The 17394-nt window shown below is 50.8% G+C and overlaps 1 protein-coding gene across 2 annotated transcripts in view; it reads left to right on the top strand.

Moving 5' to 3' along the window:
- Positions 1-13791, top strand: part of LOC142469136 (mucosa-associated lymphoid tissue lymphoma translocation protein 1-like) — a 91962-nt gene extending 78171 nt beyond the window's left edge. The window contains exons 15-16 of one of the 2 annotated variants that reach the window (XM_075576072.1): positions 7087-7191; positions 11850-13791. In XM_075576072.1, the coding sequence (XP_075432187.1) occupies positions 7087-7191; positions 11850-12266 (522 nt within the window). In that variant the 3' untranslated portion in view covers positions 12267-13791. The remainder of the gene's footprint in view (positions 1-7086; positions 7192-11849) is intronic. The other variant, XM_075576071.1, reaches the window with a different exon arrangement.
- Positions 13792-17394: the final 3603 nt, after the last annotated feature.

The following is a 17394-nucleotide window of genomic DNA, read 5'->3' on the forward strand; positions in this document are numbered from 1 at the left end:
CAGTCAAGGTTGGTTTGTCATCTGTGGGCGGGGTAGTGGGTTGTATAGGTGGGGGTGCTGCTGGAGCTGGGAGCGAAGGTAACAAAGGAGTGAGTATAGATAAATCAGTCACACCACAATTAAAACAATCTTCCCTCCCTTTTCTATCTCCTGCTCGGTCCATTTTTCTCTGGACAGCCTTGGTAACATTAAACCAGGCTTCTGCTATCTTCAGCAGGTTGTTATCATTCAAAATTCCTCTCTTTTCTTTCAATATTTTTCGCCACTCTTCTGGCTGTAACCTGCCTTTTGCTGCAGTAATACTACATACTTTAAACAGCCTACTGGCTTTGTTTTTCACTTGTTATTATATTAACTTCTGTCCTGGCAATGATAAAATAAATGCAGCAGGACCCTTCTGTCCCTCAACAGAATTATTTTGACTCATACTAACGTAAGGTATGTTTCCCTGTGGGATTCAAAAAACACACAAGACGGCGCTCCCTGAACTTCTCCCTCCCACAGAAAAAGACCCCTCTTTCTAGTTGCCATTAGAAGAGAAGGAAAAATAATATTTTCTGGTTTTAAAAGACCCATTCGTGTGGCCAGTACGAACAAACCTTTCAAAAATAAATCTTTACCAGTTACCGGGAGGGCTGCTCCCATTCATTTTCGTTCTGTTCTCTCTCTTTCCGCCACTAGGTGGCAGGCTAAGACTCCTTTCTCTGTCTTACTTGCCTGTGCTCAAATGTTAAAACTGCACTTTTTTTTTTCTTCACTGCAATTACTAGCAAAAATGCCCTGCTTTTTTTTTTTTTTTTTTTTTTTCTTCTTCTTCTTTCCCTTCACTTATAACACTTTATTTCCCTTCCAAATAATATACACAGTATCTAATTGTATCCCAATTTCTGCATATAAACCTTTCATAAAAATAACCCTCACTACCAAGTTCCTCAACTATTGGCAAATCCACTTGCTATTTCTTTCCTATTCACTTTCTTTCTTTCTTACTGCAAAGCGTATCTTAACGCGGAAAAAACAGGAGTTCGGGCAGTTTAACGTCTAGGGGTTATCGCCCAAGCACCTATGGGCTATCTCTTCTACTCTCAACAATCCCCACCCGTCCTCATGAATTCTCAACACTAATACACAAACACATTTTGGACATAACATACAACTTGATTACGAGAGAGGGAAAGGTTGTTCAGGGATCAATCGGCAGGATTCCGCGCAGTTACCAACCGTAACGCGCAACACTCCTTCCCTTGCAACGCGCCAAACCGCACAGTCACTACCGGGATTCCCGTGTTTCCTCTCTGAACCGACAATACCTTACTCCCCCTTTACCCCTCCTTCCACCAAGTTTACAACGTACATTGACAAGACCCCTAGTCAGCCGGCAAAAATCCCACTCCACTCCGGGCTCCAACTTGCGGCACTGACTAACATATATACAACATGTAAACATATACCGGGTGACAGATAGTCTAGATAACAGGTTTGAGTTTAAAACGGGCTCTGGGCAAGATATCTACCTGTCTTTAGGTGACCTTCGGAGAGCCGTATGAGACACAGAAATAGACCAACAGCGGAGACCGTGCGTTTCGGTAGATAATAAATGTTATCTTACCGTACTCCAGAGGTGATCAGTCTCCTGCCGCGTCCGCATTTGGTCCACCTCGGTCCCTCTGTGCACGGCTGTCTGTTGGTTCACAACCCAGGGCCCCACGTTAGAGCGCCAGCTGATTTGGATCAGAACAATCGTCTGCAGAGTATCTGTCCCCGTCCAGATTATTTTCCCTATATATATATATATATATAGTGCATGCACTGAGAAAAGATCACGCTGACACACAGGAGTTCAGGATGATAATGTCTGACTTTATTCCTACACAACCTGCGTTCATATACAGGGGCTGTATGGGAGGGGGTTTGTATGCAAAAGAGCTGTCTCAGTGGTTCTTTGTTAGGTCTTGTTGTTATGATTTATGGTCTTGTTATTGTAGGTTTTCTTGGACACATCAGCATTTGAGGGGAATTCCTCGGTGCCATCTTCCTTACTTGAAGGGAGGGGTAGCTGTGGTAGCCATTTTGAGTAAGGAATCATAGCAAAGTATTACAGATGAAAAAATAGGCATTTTATCCAATCCATCACAATGGTCCCAAGGCTCAACAAAGTATCCGGCCGCTCCTCCTTCTCTTACCGTGCACCCCACAACCAGAACAGTCTACCGGAGACTCTCACAGCCGCCACCAGTCTAAGTAATTTCAACAGCAGCCAGGGATTCTGGGTAATGACATGCAAATGAGTGCTCAGAGTGGGTCACTCTTTGCTTCGTGTCCATTTTAACATATATCCCTATAAAAATAGGCCTGCCGCATTACACAGCATTTCAGCACAGCCTGGGTTGCAGAAGTGCAGAGCCAGTAACCTACTCACTACACTACAGGCATACCCCGTATTAACGTACGCAATGGGACCGGAGCATGTATGTAACTATGTAACACAGGCATACCCCGTATTAACGTACGCAATGGGACCGGAGCATGTATGTAACTATGTAACACAGGCATACCCCGCATTAACATACGCAATGGGACTGGAGCATGTATGTTACTATGTAACACAGGCATACTCCGCATTAACGTACGCAATGGGACCGGAGCATGTATGTAACTATGTAACACAGGCATACCCGCATTAACATACGCAATGGGACCGGAGCATGTATGTAACACAGGCATACCCAGCATTAACGTACGCAATGGGACCGGAGCATGTATGTAACTATGTAACACAGGCATACCCCGCATTAACGTACGCAATGGGACCGGAGCATATATGTAACTATGTAACACAGGCATACCCCGCATTAACGTACGCAATGGGATCGGAGCATGTATGTAACTATGTAACACAGGCATACCCCACATTAACGTACGTAATGGGACCGGAGCATGTATGTAAAGCGAAATTGTACTTAAAGTGAAGCACCACCTTTTTCCCACTTATCGATGCATGTACTGTACTGCAATCGTCATATACGTGCATAACTGATGTAAATAATGCATGTGTAACAGGCTCTATAGTCTCCCCGCTTGCGCACAGCTTCGGTACAGGTAGGGAGCCGGTATTGCTGTTCAGGACGTGCTGACAGGCGCATGCGTGAGCTGTCATTTGCCTATTGGGCGATATGTCCTTAATCGTGAGTGTACTTAAAGTAAGTGTCCTTAAACCGGGGTATGCCTGTACACTACAGACAGAAAAGTTTGTGAACCCCTTAGGATTTTCACATATTTCAAACCTAAAATGTTTATTAGATTTTAATCTAAGTCCTAATAATAGATACAGATAACCTGATCAAGCAAATTACACAAAAACATGATACTTTTTCAACATTTATTTACCCACCAATGATTCAACATTCAATATCCGTGTGTGAGAAAGTATGTGACCCATTAGATTCAGTACCAGGTGGCGCCCCCTTGAGCAGCAATAACTTCAACGTGTTTCCTGTATCTGCTGGTCAGTCTCTCACATCGGGTTTGAGGAATTTTGGCCCATTCCTCCTTACAGAACTGCTTCAACTCAGTGAAATTTGAGGGCTTCCTTGCATGGACAGCTCACTTCAGGTCCTGCCACAACATTTCGATGGGGTTTAGGTCCGGACTGTGACTTGGCCATTCTGCAACGCGGAATTTCTTCTTCTGCAGCCATTTTTTTGTAGATGTGCTTGTATGTTTAGGATCATTGTCTTGCTGCATGACCCGCTTCAGCTCACGGACGGATGGCCTGACATTCTCCTCTAGAATCTTCTTATACAGTGCAGAATTCATGGTTGTGTCAATGATGGCAAGCCTTCCAGGTCCTGAGGCAGCAAAACAGCCCCAAGCCATCACACTCCCACCACCATGCTTGACGGTTGGGATGAGGTTCTTCTGTTCTAATGCAGTGTTTGGTTTTCACCAAAGATAACATTTCTCATTGAGGCCAAAAAGTTCTACTTTGACTCATTTGTCCAGAGAACATTGTTCCTGAAGTCTTGTGGTTCATCTATGTGCTCTTTGGCAAAGTGACGATAGCAGCAATGTTCTTTTTAGAGAGCAGTTTCCTCCTTGTTATCCTTCCATGAACACCATACTTTTTCTGTCTTTTTCTGATAGTTGAGTTATGAGCACTCACATTAGCCAAGGCGAGAGTGGCCTGCAGATCTTTGGATGTTACTCGAGGATTATTTGTGACTTCCTGGATGATTTTCTGGTTTCCTCTTAGAGAGATTTCGGTAGGACGACCGCTCCTGGGTCTGTGGTCTGGAACTTTCTCCATTTGTCGGACAGTGAATTGGTGGAGTCTGAAATCCTTAGAAATGGTTGTGTAACCCTTTCTAGATTGACGAGCATCAATAACGGCTTCTCTGAGTTCCTCAGGGATTTCTTTTGATCGTGGCATGACGTTTTTCCACACACTTGTATGGTGAAGACCAAACTCACAACGTTTCTGATCTTTATATACAGTAGGGTGGGCCTCCCAAACTCACACCTAAAGATCTATCTAATTATTTAAACGCCTGATTCTAATTATCCCCTTTAATTTAGCTGATAAAACTAGCGTTTCACTTACTTTTGCACATACCCTGACTCTTACTTAGTGTCACTATACTGGAACCAGGGTCACGTGTGATGTATGAATAGCTCCAGTTAGCTTTAACTCAGCCCCCTTTCCATATCACGCCAAGTCCTATAATATTTCCTTCACTTTATTAGAAAAGCAGCCGTAAATACAGGCTCTTGTGGATGTTGTGTAGTTAGTTGTGAGTTTGTAGTTAAGGCCAGGTAAAAAGAGATGGCCTTGCCATAGGAGTGTAACATGAAGGTACTCACTCAGCCAAAGTCAGGCATGAAAAGGAAATGTGGGGGAATCTGGGTAACAGGAATAGTCTTGGGACAGACTATCTGTCGGCAAAACAGGGGTGAGGGCAGAATAGCCCATTCTCAGCTAGGAGAATAGGAGGTTGCATGCAACCAACACTGACTAGGGCTGTGTAAACAACATGTAACAATAATGTTGCCTTTTCACATGCAGCTAGCTGCTGGGACAGGGAAAATAGCAGGCAGCTAAACTAGGGAGACATGAAACCTATGAGCTGCAAAGGGAGGCAGTGTACCGGTATACACCTACACTGTTCCAGGACAGTCACGCTGTGCTCACCACAAACTAGACGAGACCCTGTGCTGAGATGGGAATAGGCAGACACCAGCCACAGACACGGGGGCCCCATCCGGAATGTAGGATGGTCTTGCTGGCCGGGTCTGGGGTAGTAGAGATCAGAGTAAACGTATACTTGCCGGGTCCGATGCAGGAGAGGTCCGGAACGTGGAAGGTACTATTGCCTAGGTCAGGGTTGGAGAGAGGAGGATCGTCGAAGTTCAAAGCCAGGGTCAGGGTTGGAGAGAAGCGGAGAGCCAGGAAGAGCCGAGATCAGTATTCCAGATAGCGGGAGGTCCAAGGACAAGCCGGGTCGGTACACAGGAGATCAGAACAAGGCAACAGGACGGGAACACGGCAGGATAAGCAGAGGCAAACACAGTGTAACGTGAGTCTATGCTCAGCCAAAGTGCCAGTGGCACAGCTGAGCATATATAGGAGGCACCGGCCAATCCCCCAGGGGGCGGAGCGGAGGTGCGGCCTCCGTTGGGGTCCGGTGGTAGGCTGGATGGGGAGAGATAGCTGTAAGAGATGGAGCTAATGAGCTCTCTTGACACGTCGCTCGGGTGCGTCGCGCACTGATGACTCGCGACGCGACCAGTATCCAATCCCGCGATGCGGGGTCTGCGCATGCGCACCGCGTTACTGGAGGGCGCTGCTCCAGCGGGGGAAGCCCTGCGCGTGAGGATGCGCGTAAGGGGGCACGACGGAGCGGGGGGCTGACAGCGGGTGTCGGGACGGGCTGCGGGTGAGTGCGGGCGTGCGGGACCTGCGCGGCTCGTGATTCATCACACTTAGTCATTGGTTGTGTAATTCAGGGGGGCGCAAACTTTTTTCCCTGCGCCCCCCTGCCGGCTGTCCCCTCACTCCCGCGCCCCCCCCAACCCCAACTTACCCGCGCTCCGGCGTAATGACGTCACATTGCCATAGCAACGTGACATCACATGACCTCGCAGCGGCATTTTGACGCCGCGTTGCCATGGCGACACAGGGAGGAAGCCGCCGGAGCCACGGTAAGTTAGGTTTACAGAGGCCCTGCAGCTCCCCCGGCACTTAATTTAAGTGCCTTCGGGAAGCGCGCGGGGCCTCTGTAAACCCCGCGCCCCCCCGTCGGCAGTCTCGCGCCCCCCAGTTTGCGCACCGCTGGTCTAATTCATAGATCGTTTTGTTTCAAAAGACATGGAATTGGTTAATATAAACCCTATTGCATATTTAAGAAAAGACTCGTTTTGTTTCAAGAAGGTTATCGTGGAAAACCTATGGAATGTCCGTAATTATCGTTGGGGTTCACAGACTTTCTCGCCTGTGCGTGTATATATTTTATTCGGGGAATTTTCTCTCACCTGTGGACACTACATGTAAAACAGAGTCCCGTTAAGTAAGAAGTATTCCAGAAAGCCAAAGGATTCTTTCTTCTCCTTCTCTGCCTATCAAGAAATATTAGTGCTTTTTATACTTGTTATATGTATTATGACATATTTATACACCGTTATGCAGGACCCAGTGGCATATTGGGTAAGTGTGTGTGTCTCTGTGTGTGTGTGTGTGTGTGTGTGTGTGTGTGTGTGTGTGTGTGTGTGTGTGTGTGTGTGTGTGTGTGTGTGTTAATTGATCATTGGGAATTCTTACAAATGTAAAACAAATCGACATTACTATAATTTTTGCTGCCATTACCTCAGTGAATCTGGGATGAATATGATTGAGGGACCTAATTATCTCACTTTCACCCTAATTTTACCGGGAGTTCAAAAATAACGCTTGACGTGATCTGACAAATAGCGCGTTTCTTAGCGTACGCAGTGTTAACACCGTGTTATTAGATGCTAACGCTGCTTAGTTCATCTGGGCCCATAAGGAGCGGGTTTGCAAGACGGTGTTGACCCTGCCTTGGTCTTCCTCAGGACATGGCCGAGCTTTCGCTCACATCGGATCATGTGGACTCCCTCCTGGCCATCGATGAAGATGCCGACTGCATGCTCCGGCTTCACGGCCTACAGAGATCGCAGGTAGGACGGGACCTTCTCTGGCGCACGTCACGTCCTCTCCTCTCGTTACACATCCCAAATGTGCCCCTCCCGGGAGATATTAACATCCTTTGCAGTTAGGCGTGCCAGGCGACTTCTCCCAAAATACAGGCCACAATGGTGAAAGGTGTGACGCGATCCACGTACGCACACACGCCTCTTCGCGCTTAACTCTTCTCATTAGCCCCACCCCCAGACTCCTGACAGATTGGCTGCTGTTAGGTAATTAAGCTAATCAGGATGAAGGAAGCTGCCCCCTAGCAGCAGCCCTGCTCTCTTCCTGCTCGGGGGAAATCCTGCAGCCCCCCAAGTCGGTCAGGTCACTATGTCCAGAGAGGTAATACCGGTATACACATACACGCCCAGAGAGGTAATACCGGTATACACATACACGCCCAGAGAGGTAATACCGGTATACACATACACGCCCAGAGAGGTAATACCGGTATACACATACACGCCCAGAGAGGTAATACCGGTATACACATACACGCCCAGAGAGGTAATACCGGTATACACATATACGCCCAGAGAGGTAATACCGGTATACACATACACGCCCAGAGAGGTAATACCGGTATACACATACACGCCCAGAGAGGTAATACCGGTATACACATACACGCCCAGAGAGGTAATACCGGTATACACATACACGCCCAGAGAGGTAATACCGGTATACACATACACGCCCAGAGAGGTAATACCGGTACACACATACATGCCCAGAGAGGTAATACCGGTATACACACACACGCCCAGAGAGGTAATACCGGTATACACATACACACCCTGAGAGGTAATACCGGTATACACATACACTCCCAGAGAGGTAATACCGGTATACACATACACGCCCAGAGAGGTAATACCGGTATACACATACACACCCTGAGAGGTAATACCGGTATACACATACACTCCCAGAGAGGTAATACCGGTATACACATACACGCCCAGAGAGGTAATACCGGTATACACATACACGCCCAGAGAGGTAATACCGGTATACACATACACGCCCAGAGAGGTAATACCGGTATACACATACAGTAGCGACATTGTTTATTGCAGTAAAAACCGCCGGCTGCATGCGGCTGGGAAGCGGGTAGCCGCGGCGCGTGGCGGCACACTGTGACGTCACAGTAACATGCGCGCCCGGCTTCCCCGGCTTCCCCGACACCCCTGGAGATAAAATGAAGGTAAGCGGGGGTGCGGGGAAGCAGAGGGGCAGTGTTGTACTGTTTATTGCTGAAGTTTTAAACTTAAATTGCGCGCGAAGCGGAGGGGGGGTGCGTGGGGGAAACGCGGCGGCGCGCGGTTGTTACTGGCGGCAGCTGGGGTAGATCTCGGCGTGCCGCCGTGATTTAGTGCAATAAACAATGTCGGTGCTGTACACGCCCAGAGAGGTAATACCGGTATACACATACACGCCCAGAGAGATAATACCGGTATACACATACACTCCCAGAGAGGTAATACCGGTATACACATACACGCCCAGAGAGGTAATACCGGTATACACACACACGCCCAGAGAGGTAATACCGGTATACACACACACGCCCAGAGAGGTAATACCGGTATACACACACGCCCAGAGAGGTAATACCGGTATACACATACACGCCCAGAGAGGTAATACCGGTATACACATACACGCCCAGAGAGGTAATACCGGTATACACATACACGCCCAGAGAGGTAATACCGGTATACACATACACGCCCAGAGAGGTAATACCGGTATACACATACACGCCCAGAGAGGTAATACCGGTATACACATACACGCCCAGAGAGGTAATACCGGTATACACATACACGTCCAGAGAGGTAATACCGATATACACATACACGCCCAGAGAGGTAATACCGATATACACATACACGCCCAGAAAGGTAATACCGGTATACACATACACGCCCAGAGAGGTAATACCGGTATACACATACATGTCCAGAGAGGTAATACCGGTATACACATACACGCCCAGAGAGGTAATACCGGTATACACATACACACCCAGAGAGGTAATACCGGTATACACACACACGCCCAGAGAGGTAATACTGGTATACACATACACGCCCAGAGAGGTAATACCGGTATACACATACACACCCAGAGAGGTAATACCGGTATACACATACATGTCCAGAGAGGTAATACCGATATACACATACATGCCCAGAGAGGTAATACCGGTATACACATACACGCCCAGAGAGGTAATACCGGTATACACAAGCATGCCCAGAGAGGTAATATCGGTATACACATACACACCAAGAGAGGTAATACCGGTATACACATACACGCCCAGAAAGGTAATACCGGTATACACATACACGCCCAGAGAGGTAATACCGGTATACACATACACTCCCAGAGAGGTGATACCGGTATACACATACACGCCCAGAGGTAATACCGGTATACACGTACACGCCCAGAGAGGTAATACCGGTATACACGTACACACCCAGAGAGGTAATACCGGTATACACATACACGTCCAGAGAGGTAATACCGGTATACACGTACACACCCAATATTACCTCTCATTTTTTACTGGACAGTGTCCAAATACAGGACACTCCGGTTCAATACTAGACACCTGGCAACACTATTATCACAGTGATATGCTTCCCCACACTAACTCAACCCGTTCAGTGTCATAGCGCCAACCCAGCTCCCCCCGCGCCCGCCAACCCAGCTCCCCCCGCGCCCGCCAAACCAGCTCCCCCCGCGCCCACCAACCCAGCTCCCCCCGCGCCCACCAACCCAGCTCCCCACGCGCCCGCCAACCCAGCTCCCCCCGCGCCCACCAACCCAGCTCCCCCTGCGCCCGCAACCCAGCTCCCCCTGCGCCCACCAACCCAGCTCCCCCCGCGCAGCAGCCGCGTTCCAGGGGCCGGGAGGGGGGGAATGCTCCAACTGGAATTAGCCCACACTCTTGCCACACCCCCCGAGCCTACCTCCCGTGCCCCCCCCTCCCACCCGAGCCTACCTCACGCGCCCCCTCCTCCCACTCGAGCCTACCTCACGCCCCAGGCAGCAACGCTGCGGGGGAAGCGTCTGGTGGGCAGGGAAGCAGCACCCACCTGGTCAAGGTCAGTAACCCACCCACCCAGACAGTCACTCAGTCATCCACCCAGACAGTCACTCAGTCACCCACCCAGGCAGTCACTCAGTCATCCACCCAGACAGTCACTCAGTCACCCACCCAGGCAGTCACTCAGTCATCCACCCAGGCAGTCACTCAGTCATCCACCCAGACAGTCACTCAGTCACCCACCCAGGCAGTCACTCAGTCACCCTCCCACCCAGGCAGTCACTCAGTCACCCACCCAGGCAGTCACTCAGTCATCCACCCAGGTAGTCACTCAGTCACCCTCCCACCCAGGCAGTCACTCAGTCACCCACCCAGGCAGTCACTTAGTCACCCTCCCACCCAGGCAGTCACTCAGTCACCCACCCAGGCAGTCACTCAGTCACCCACGCAGGCAGTCACTTAGTCACCAAAAGGCAGACACTCAGTCACCCACCCAACCAGGCAGTTACCCAGTCACCCACCCAGGCAGTCACTTTCATTTGTCCTGGGCCCCATGATTTCTGTTGGCGGCCCTGCTAGGGATCACTGATTTTTAAACTGTTTTACTCCTGAAAAAATGACCCGAAACTAAAAACAAAATGGCGGCTAAGCTCCTCACACTGTGTGACATCTTTGAACATCAGAGATCCTTATCCGAGGAGCTCCGGGATAATACAGTTTCTCTGATAAGTCTGTTTGAAGTCTACAAGGAAAACAGTGCTACCTTCTGGGGTGGAGCAAGTGAAAATGAACAGGTTGCCATGTAGACACTATACTACAGGCTTTGGGCCTGGTTTATATATATATATACACACACTGTACATACATATAACACACACAGTGCTTGACAAATGCGGTCGCCCGGGGCGACTGCATTGTGGCCGCTGTCAACTGCTTACCTGCGGCGGCATCTCCCGTCTTCTCCGTCTTCATCTATAAAATCATGTTTTTTCTCCAGCAGCACTATTCAAAATGGCCACGTAGTGTCGTATGACGCCGCGTTGCCATGGTAACGGGACGCCGCAACATCATATGGTGCCACGTTACACTGTGCCGCGTGACGGCACGCGTCCTGATGCCATGGCAACGCAGCGTCCTATGATGCTGCGCGGCCATTTTGAATAGTGCTGCAGGAGAAAAACATGATTTTCAAGGCGACAAGACAGCAGAAGGCCAGGAGACGCCCTCAGGACCCCGCTACATGGCATGTAAGTGGGGGGTGGGGGAGTGACTTTTTGGGTGTCTTGGGACAACAAGGGACTTATAGGGACGTGCCCAAACTCACTTGGAGCTGACACAGGTAATCCTCGTAACTAAAAATAACTCCAGATAAACAGTATTTCAGCTCCTTGTTTGCGGCCTTATAAGAATAAACATTACCCACCCATCCTCCTTCTCCGGTACTCTTCTCACTTAATATGGACCTTTTCTCAACCACGCCTTAGTTGGTGTATACAAGATGGCAGTGAGCGGGGACAGTTCCTTTGTTTCGTGTCCGGTTACGGAGGCGTGTAGTAATTTGTCATTTTTCCGTTTGCGCAGAATGATATCATCATCAAGGTTGACCTGCATTGTACGAGATTAGACACCGGCGTCCGCATGCAGGAGAGTATCGAGCACAAGATCCAAAAGCCGTGGATAGCGAGACTGTTTAGCGGGAAGGACACGCCTTCTCTGGACAGGATCACCGGGGCCTGCGCCACACCCCAGGACAGCAAACCCATAACCCAACCGCGGCCCACTACAAGCTCCACCAGCAATGGAGCTCATAGTCTGAAGGCCATGGATGGGATGCCCTTTAGTGGTCAATCCAAATCGAGCAGCGAGCCGGAGGAAAACGATGAAAGTGACGCTTTCACAGCGGTTTCCCCGTCTCGCCAGAAGGACAGCTCCTGTTCTGTAAGAAAGGAAGGAGATGTCTCAAAGCCTGCCCGTACAACACAAGGAGGGTCCTCGTAGGACAGCTGGTGGTAAAAACAGAGTTCGTTGTGAGGGTCGCCAATGCTACATTCTTTGCCACGGGATGGGTCTCCAAAGGAATATAAAATCGTAGGGTTATGGTAGCACCTGCATTTTGTGTCCTCACAAACTGGAGCTCAGAAGGGACGGACCAATGCTTACTACCATCACTTCCCAGAATCCCGTTTGATCGAGGTCCTGCTTATCACAAGAGATGAATGTTCCCCTAATCATATTAATGTGTTAAAGCAGTTGCTCGATTTTATTTTGGGGGAATGGTTGCTTTTACCTCAATACGCGGAGGAGGGTCCCGACGAAGTTCAACCGTGATGTTCCCAACTTCAGGGAGACCCTTGTGTCCGGTAAATTAACTCGCCGATTGTCCGTGAGAACAGTGGCCACCGAGTCAGTCTTGGCTCCGGCAGCCTTTAGGAATTGTCTTTCATTTTGGTGACCCAAGCGGCCATATTTGTTTTTAGCCAGAACCTGGCAAAATGTAGAAGTTAAAGTTACTCAGGGTTCCCTGGAGCTGGGGGCCCGGTGGGTGATGTTCAGGTTGTTCTAAAGTCACACATGGAGTGATCCAAAGAATTGAGAGGTGTTACCAAGACCTGTCTGGGTGTCTGGAATAGGAGTGTGTCAAAACACAGCAGTTCTCATTTCTGTGACATGGTTACACATTCAGATCCGTGTGTGCACCTAACACGGAGCCGACACTCTCCAGGGAGGTGGAGGTTCCAGTGCACGGACATCCAACGGAGAATGAACCCAGAGGTGAACCCACAAGACTGGCTGTGCACACGGATATGTCGTTTCTTCTCATGTACGATTGAGGGTTATTAATCAGCGGCCCTGCATAGCTCAGCCTTTCCAGCAGACATATTCGTAGACTTCATGCAACACAACCGAGTGTCAGGAGTGGACAACTCCAGTCCTCCACAGGTCAGGTGTTAAGGATATCCCTGCTTCAGCACGAGGGTCGCCAGGTGGCTTCTCCAAAAGTACTGGTCACACCGGTGAACGGGGCGACGCGCTGGAGAAAAGTCGGCGAGAAGGTATGTTATTTATAAATAATCTGACTTACGTCTTATTTTCTAAATTTCACTCCAATTTGCACCATTTCATATTCTATGTCGTAAAAGATTCTGGGGAGGGGTCCGGGAACTGAGTGTTCCCAGCCCAGAATTTCTTTATGAATTGGTGCAAATTGGAGCATACTGGGAGAGAAATGCAGGAAACATGGCGTGTCAGTCAGATCATTTATAAATAACATAGCTGCAGTCACACAGGGCGAGCAATACTATCTCAATGCTTCTCTCACATTCATTCCAACATTCTTGCACCCCTCTTTATCCTCTCACCCTTTCTCACACACCCCCTTCCCATCATCCTCTCTCACCCCCCTCCCCTCATCCTCTCAACCCCCCTTCCCATCATCCTCTCACCCCCCCTTCCCATCATCCTCTCTCACCTCCCTACATCCTCTCACCCCCCTTCCCTCATCCTCTCTCACCCCCCCCTTCCCTCATCCTCTCTCACCCCCTCATCCTCACCCCTCCTTCCCTCATCCTCTCACCCCCCCTTCCCTCATCCTCTCTCCCTCCCCTCATCCTCTCACCCCCCCCATCTACTCACCCCCTCACCCCCAACCCCTCATCCTCCCTCCCCTCATCCTCTCACCCTCCCTCCCCTCATCCCCCTTCCCTCATCCTCTTATCCCCCTCTTCCCTCATCCTCTCACCCCTCCCCTCATCCTCTCTCACCCCTCCCCTCATCCTCTCACCCCCCCTCCCCTCATCCTCTCACCCCCCCTCCCCTCATCCTCTCACCCCCCCCTCCCCTCATGCTCTCACCCTCCCTCCCCTCATCCTCTCACCCTCCCTCCCTCCCCTCATCCCCCTTCCCTCATCCTCTTATCCCCCTCTTCCCTCATCCTCTCTCACCCCTCCCCTCATCCTCTCACCCCCCCTCCCCTCATCCTCTCACCCCCCCTCCCCTCATCCTCTCACCCCCCCTCCCCTCATCCTCTCACCCCCCTTCCCATCATCCTCTCTCACCCCCCCTTCCCATCATCCTCTCTCACCCCCCTCCCCTCATACTCTCACCCCCGTCATCCTCTCTTACCCCCCCTTCCCTCATCCTCTCTTACCCCCCCTTCCCTCATCCTCTCACTCCCCTCCCCTCATCCTCTCTCACCCCCCTCCCTCATCCTCTCACCCCCCTCCCTCATCCTCTCACTCCCCTCCCCTCATCCTCTCTCACCCCCCTCCCTCATCCTCTCACCCCCCTCCCTCATCCTCTCACCCCCCTCCCTCATCCTCTCACCCCCCTTCCCTCATCCTCTCTCACCCCCTCCCCTCATCCGCTCTCACCCTCTCCCCTCATCCTCTCACCCCCCTTCCCTCATCCTCTCACCCCCCCCTTCTCTCATCCTCCCTCACCCCCCTTCCCTCATCCGCTCTCACCCCCTTCCCTCATCCGCTCTCACCCCCCTTCCCTCATCCGCTCTCACCCCCCTTCCCTCATCCGCTCTCACCCCCCTTCCCTCATCCTCTCTCACCCCCCTTCCCTCATCCTCTCTCACCCCCCTTCCCTCATCCTCTCACACCCCCCTTCCCTCATCCTCTCTCACCCCCCCTTCCCTCATCCTCTCTCACCCCCCCTTCCCTCATCCTCTCTCACCCCCCCTTCCCTCATCCTCTCTCACCCCCCCTTCCCTCATCCTCTCTCACCCCCCCTTCCCTCATCCTCTCTCACCCCCCCTTCCCTCATCCTCTCTCACCCCCCCTTCCCTCATCCTCTCTCACCCCCCCTTACCTCATCCTCTCAACCCCCTTCCCTCATCCTCTCTCATCCCCCTTCCCTCATCCTCTCTCATCCCCCTCTTCCCTCATCCTCTCTCACCCCCCCTCATCCTCTCACCCCCCCTCCCCTCATCCTCTCACCCCCCCTCCCCTCATCCTCTCACCCCCCCTCCCCTCATCCTCTCACCCCCCCTCCCCTCATCCTCTCACCCCCCCTCCCCTCATCCTCTCACCCCCCCCCCCCTCATCCTCTCACCCCCCCTCCCCTCATCCTCTCACCCCCCCTCCCCTCATCCTCTCACCCCCCCTCCCCTCATCCTCTCTCACCCCCTTCCCTCATCCTCTCCCACCCCCCTTCCCTCATACTCTCCTACCCCCCTCCTCCCCTCATCCTCTCAGCCTCATCCACGCCCAGAGAGGTTATACCGGTATACACATACACGCCCAGAGAGGTAATACCGGTATACACATACACGCCCAGAGAGGTAATACCGGTATACACACACACGCCCAGAGAGGTAATACCGGTATACACGCCCAGAGAGGTAATACCGAAATACACATACATGTCAAGAGAGATTAATACCGGTATACACATACACGCTCAGAGAGGTAATACTAGTATACACACATGCCCAGAGAGGTAATACCGGTGTACACATACACGCCCAGAGAGTTAATACCGGTATACATATACACGTCCAGAGAGGTAATACTGGTATACACATACACGCCCAGAGAGGTAATACCGGTATACACGTACACGCCCAGAGAGGTAATACCGGTATACACATACACGCCCAGAGAGTTAATACCGGTATACACATACACGTCCAGAGAGGTAATACCGATATACACATACACGCCCAGAGAGGTAATACCGATATACACATACACGCCCAGAGAGGTGATATCGGTATACACATACACGCCCAGAGAGGTAATACCGGTATACACATACACGCCCAGAGGTAATACCGGTATACACGTACACGCCCAGAGAGGTAATACCGGTATACACGTACACGCCCAGAGAGGTAATACCGGTATACACATACACGCCCAGAGAGGTAATACCGATATACACATACACACCCAGAGAGGTAATACCGGTATACACATACACGCCCAGAGAGGTAATACCTATATACACATACACACCCAGAGAGGTAATACCGATATACACATACACGCCCAGAGAGGTAATACCGGTATACACATACACGCCCAGAGAGGTAATACCGGTATACACATACACGCCCAGAGAGGTAATACCGGTATACACATACACGCCCAGAGAGGTAATACCGGTATACACATACACGCCCAGTATTACCTCTCATTTTTTACTGGACAGAGTGACCAAATACAGGACAGTCCGGTTTAACACCAGACACCTGGCAACCCTATTCAGCGCATGTGGCTCAGCCAACGATTTCATCACCTGTGCTGAAGCAGGGATATCCTTAAAACCTTTGCACCTCTGCAGGAAGCACGTTTAGTATTAGAATGATAAACATTAATCTGCTCCCTGTCTGTTCCCAGGCACGGAGGCAATGATGGGGAGGGTATCTCTCCCCAAAAAGATAAAAGCACTTCATATACTAATAGAAGAAGAAGTTCTCATTGATCTAACTATTGTTTTGTTTGGTAATTATTTCGGATGCTTTATATTGCTTCACCTATAAAAGATGATCTTGTGTACATTTGTGTCCTACGGTCGGGGATAGAGGGGGAAGTTCTTACAGGAAGGGGGGGCGGGTGACACTCTTCACCTTGCATGGTCCAGCCGGGCCTGGCCAACGCCGGGAGTGGGAGGTGGACGTGGAGCGGACAGGCAGGGCGTTGCTGGAACGTGCAGGCTTGGCATGTGAGCACTAGATGGCGCCATTTCATAATCTCAGGAGTTGAGCCGTCGGTTTCAATCTTTCCCTGCCAGATTCAGGGGGCAAAGGGGCAAAGTGAATCAATGGCGGGGGGATGTGCAGAGGTAAAGAGCAGGGGGGGATGTGCAGAGGTAAAGAGCAGGGGGGGATGTGCAGAGGTAAAGAGCAGGGGGGGATGTGCAGAGGTAAAGAGCAGGGGGGGATGTGCAGAGGTAAAGAGCAGGGGGGGATGTGCAGAGGTAAAGAGCAGGGGGATGTGCAGAGGTAAAGAGCAGGGGGGGATGTGCAGAGGTAAAGAGCAGGGGGGGATGTGCAGAGGTAAAGAGCAGGGGGGGATGTGCAGAGGTAAAGAGCAGGGGGATGTGCAGAGGTAAAGAGCAGGGGGGGATGTGCAGAGGTAAAGAGCAGGGGGGGATGTGCAGAGGTAAAGAGCAGGGG

The sequence above is a fragment of the Ascaphus truei genome, chromosome 18 (assembly GCF_040206685.1).
Source record: "Ascaphus truei isolate aAscTru1 chromosome 18, aAscTru1.hap1, whole genome shotgun sequence".
In the NCBI taxonomy this organism is placed as follows: Eukaryota; Metazoa; Chordata; class Amphibia; order Anura; family Ascaphidae; genus Ascaphus; species Ascaphus truei.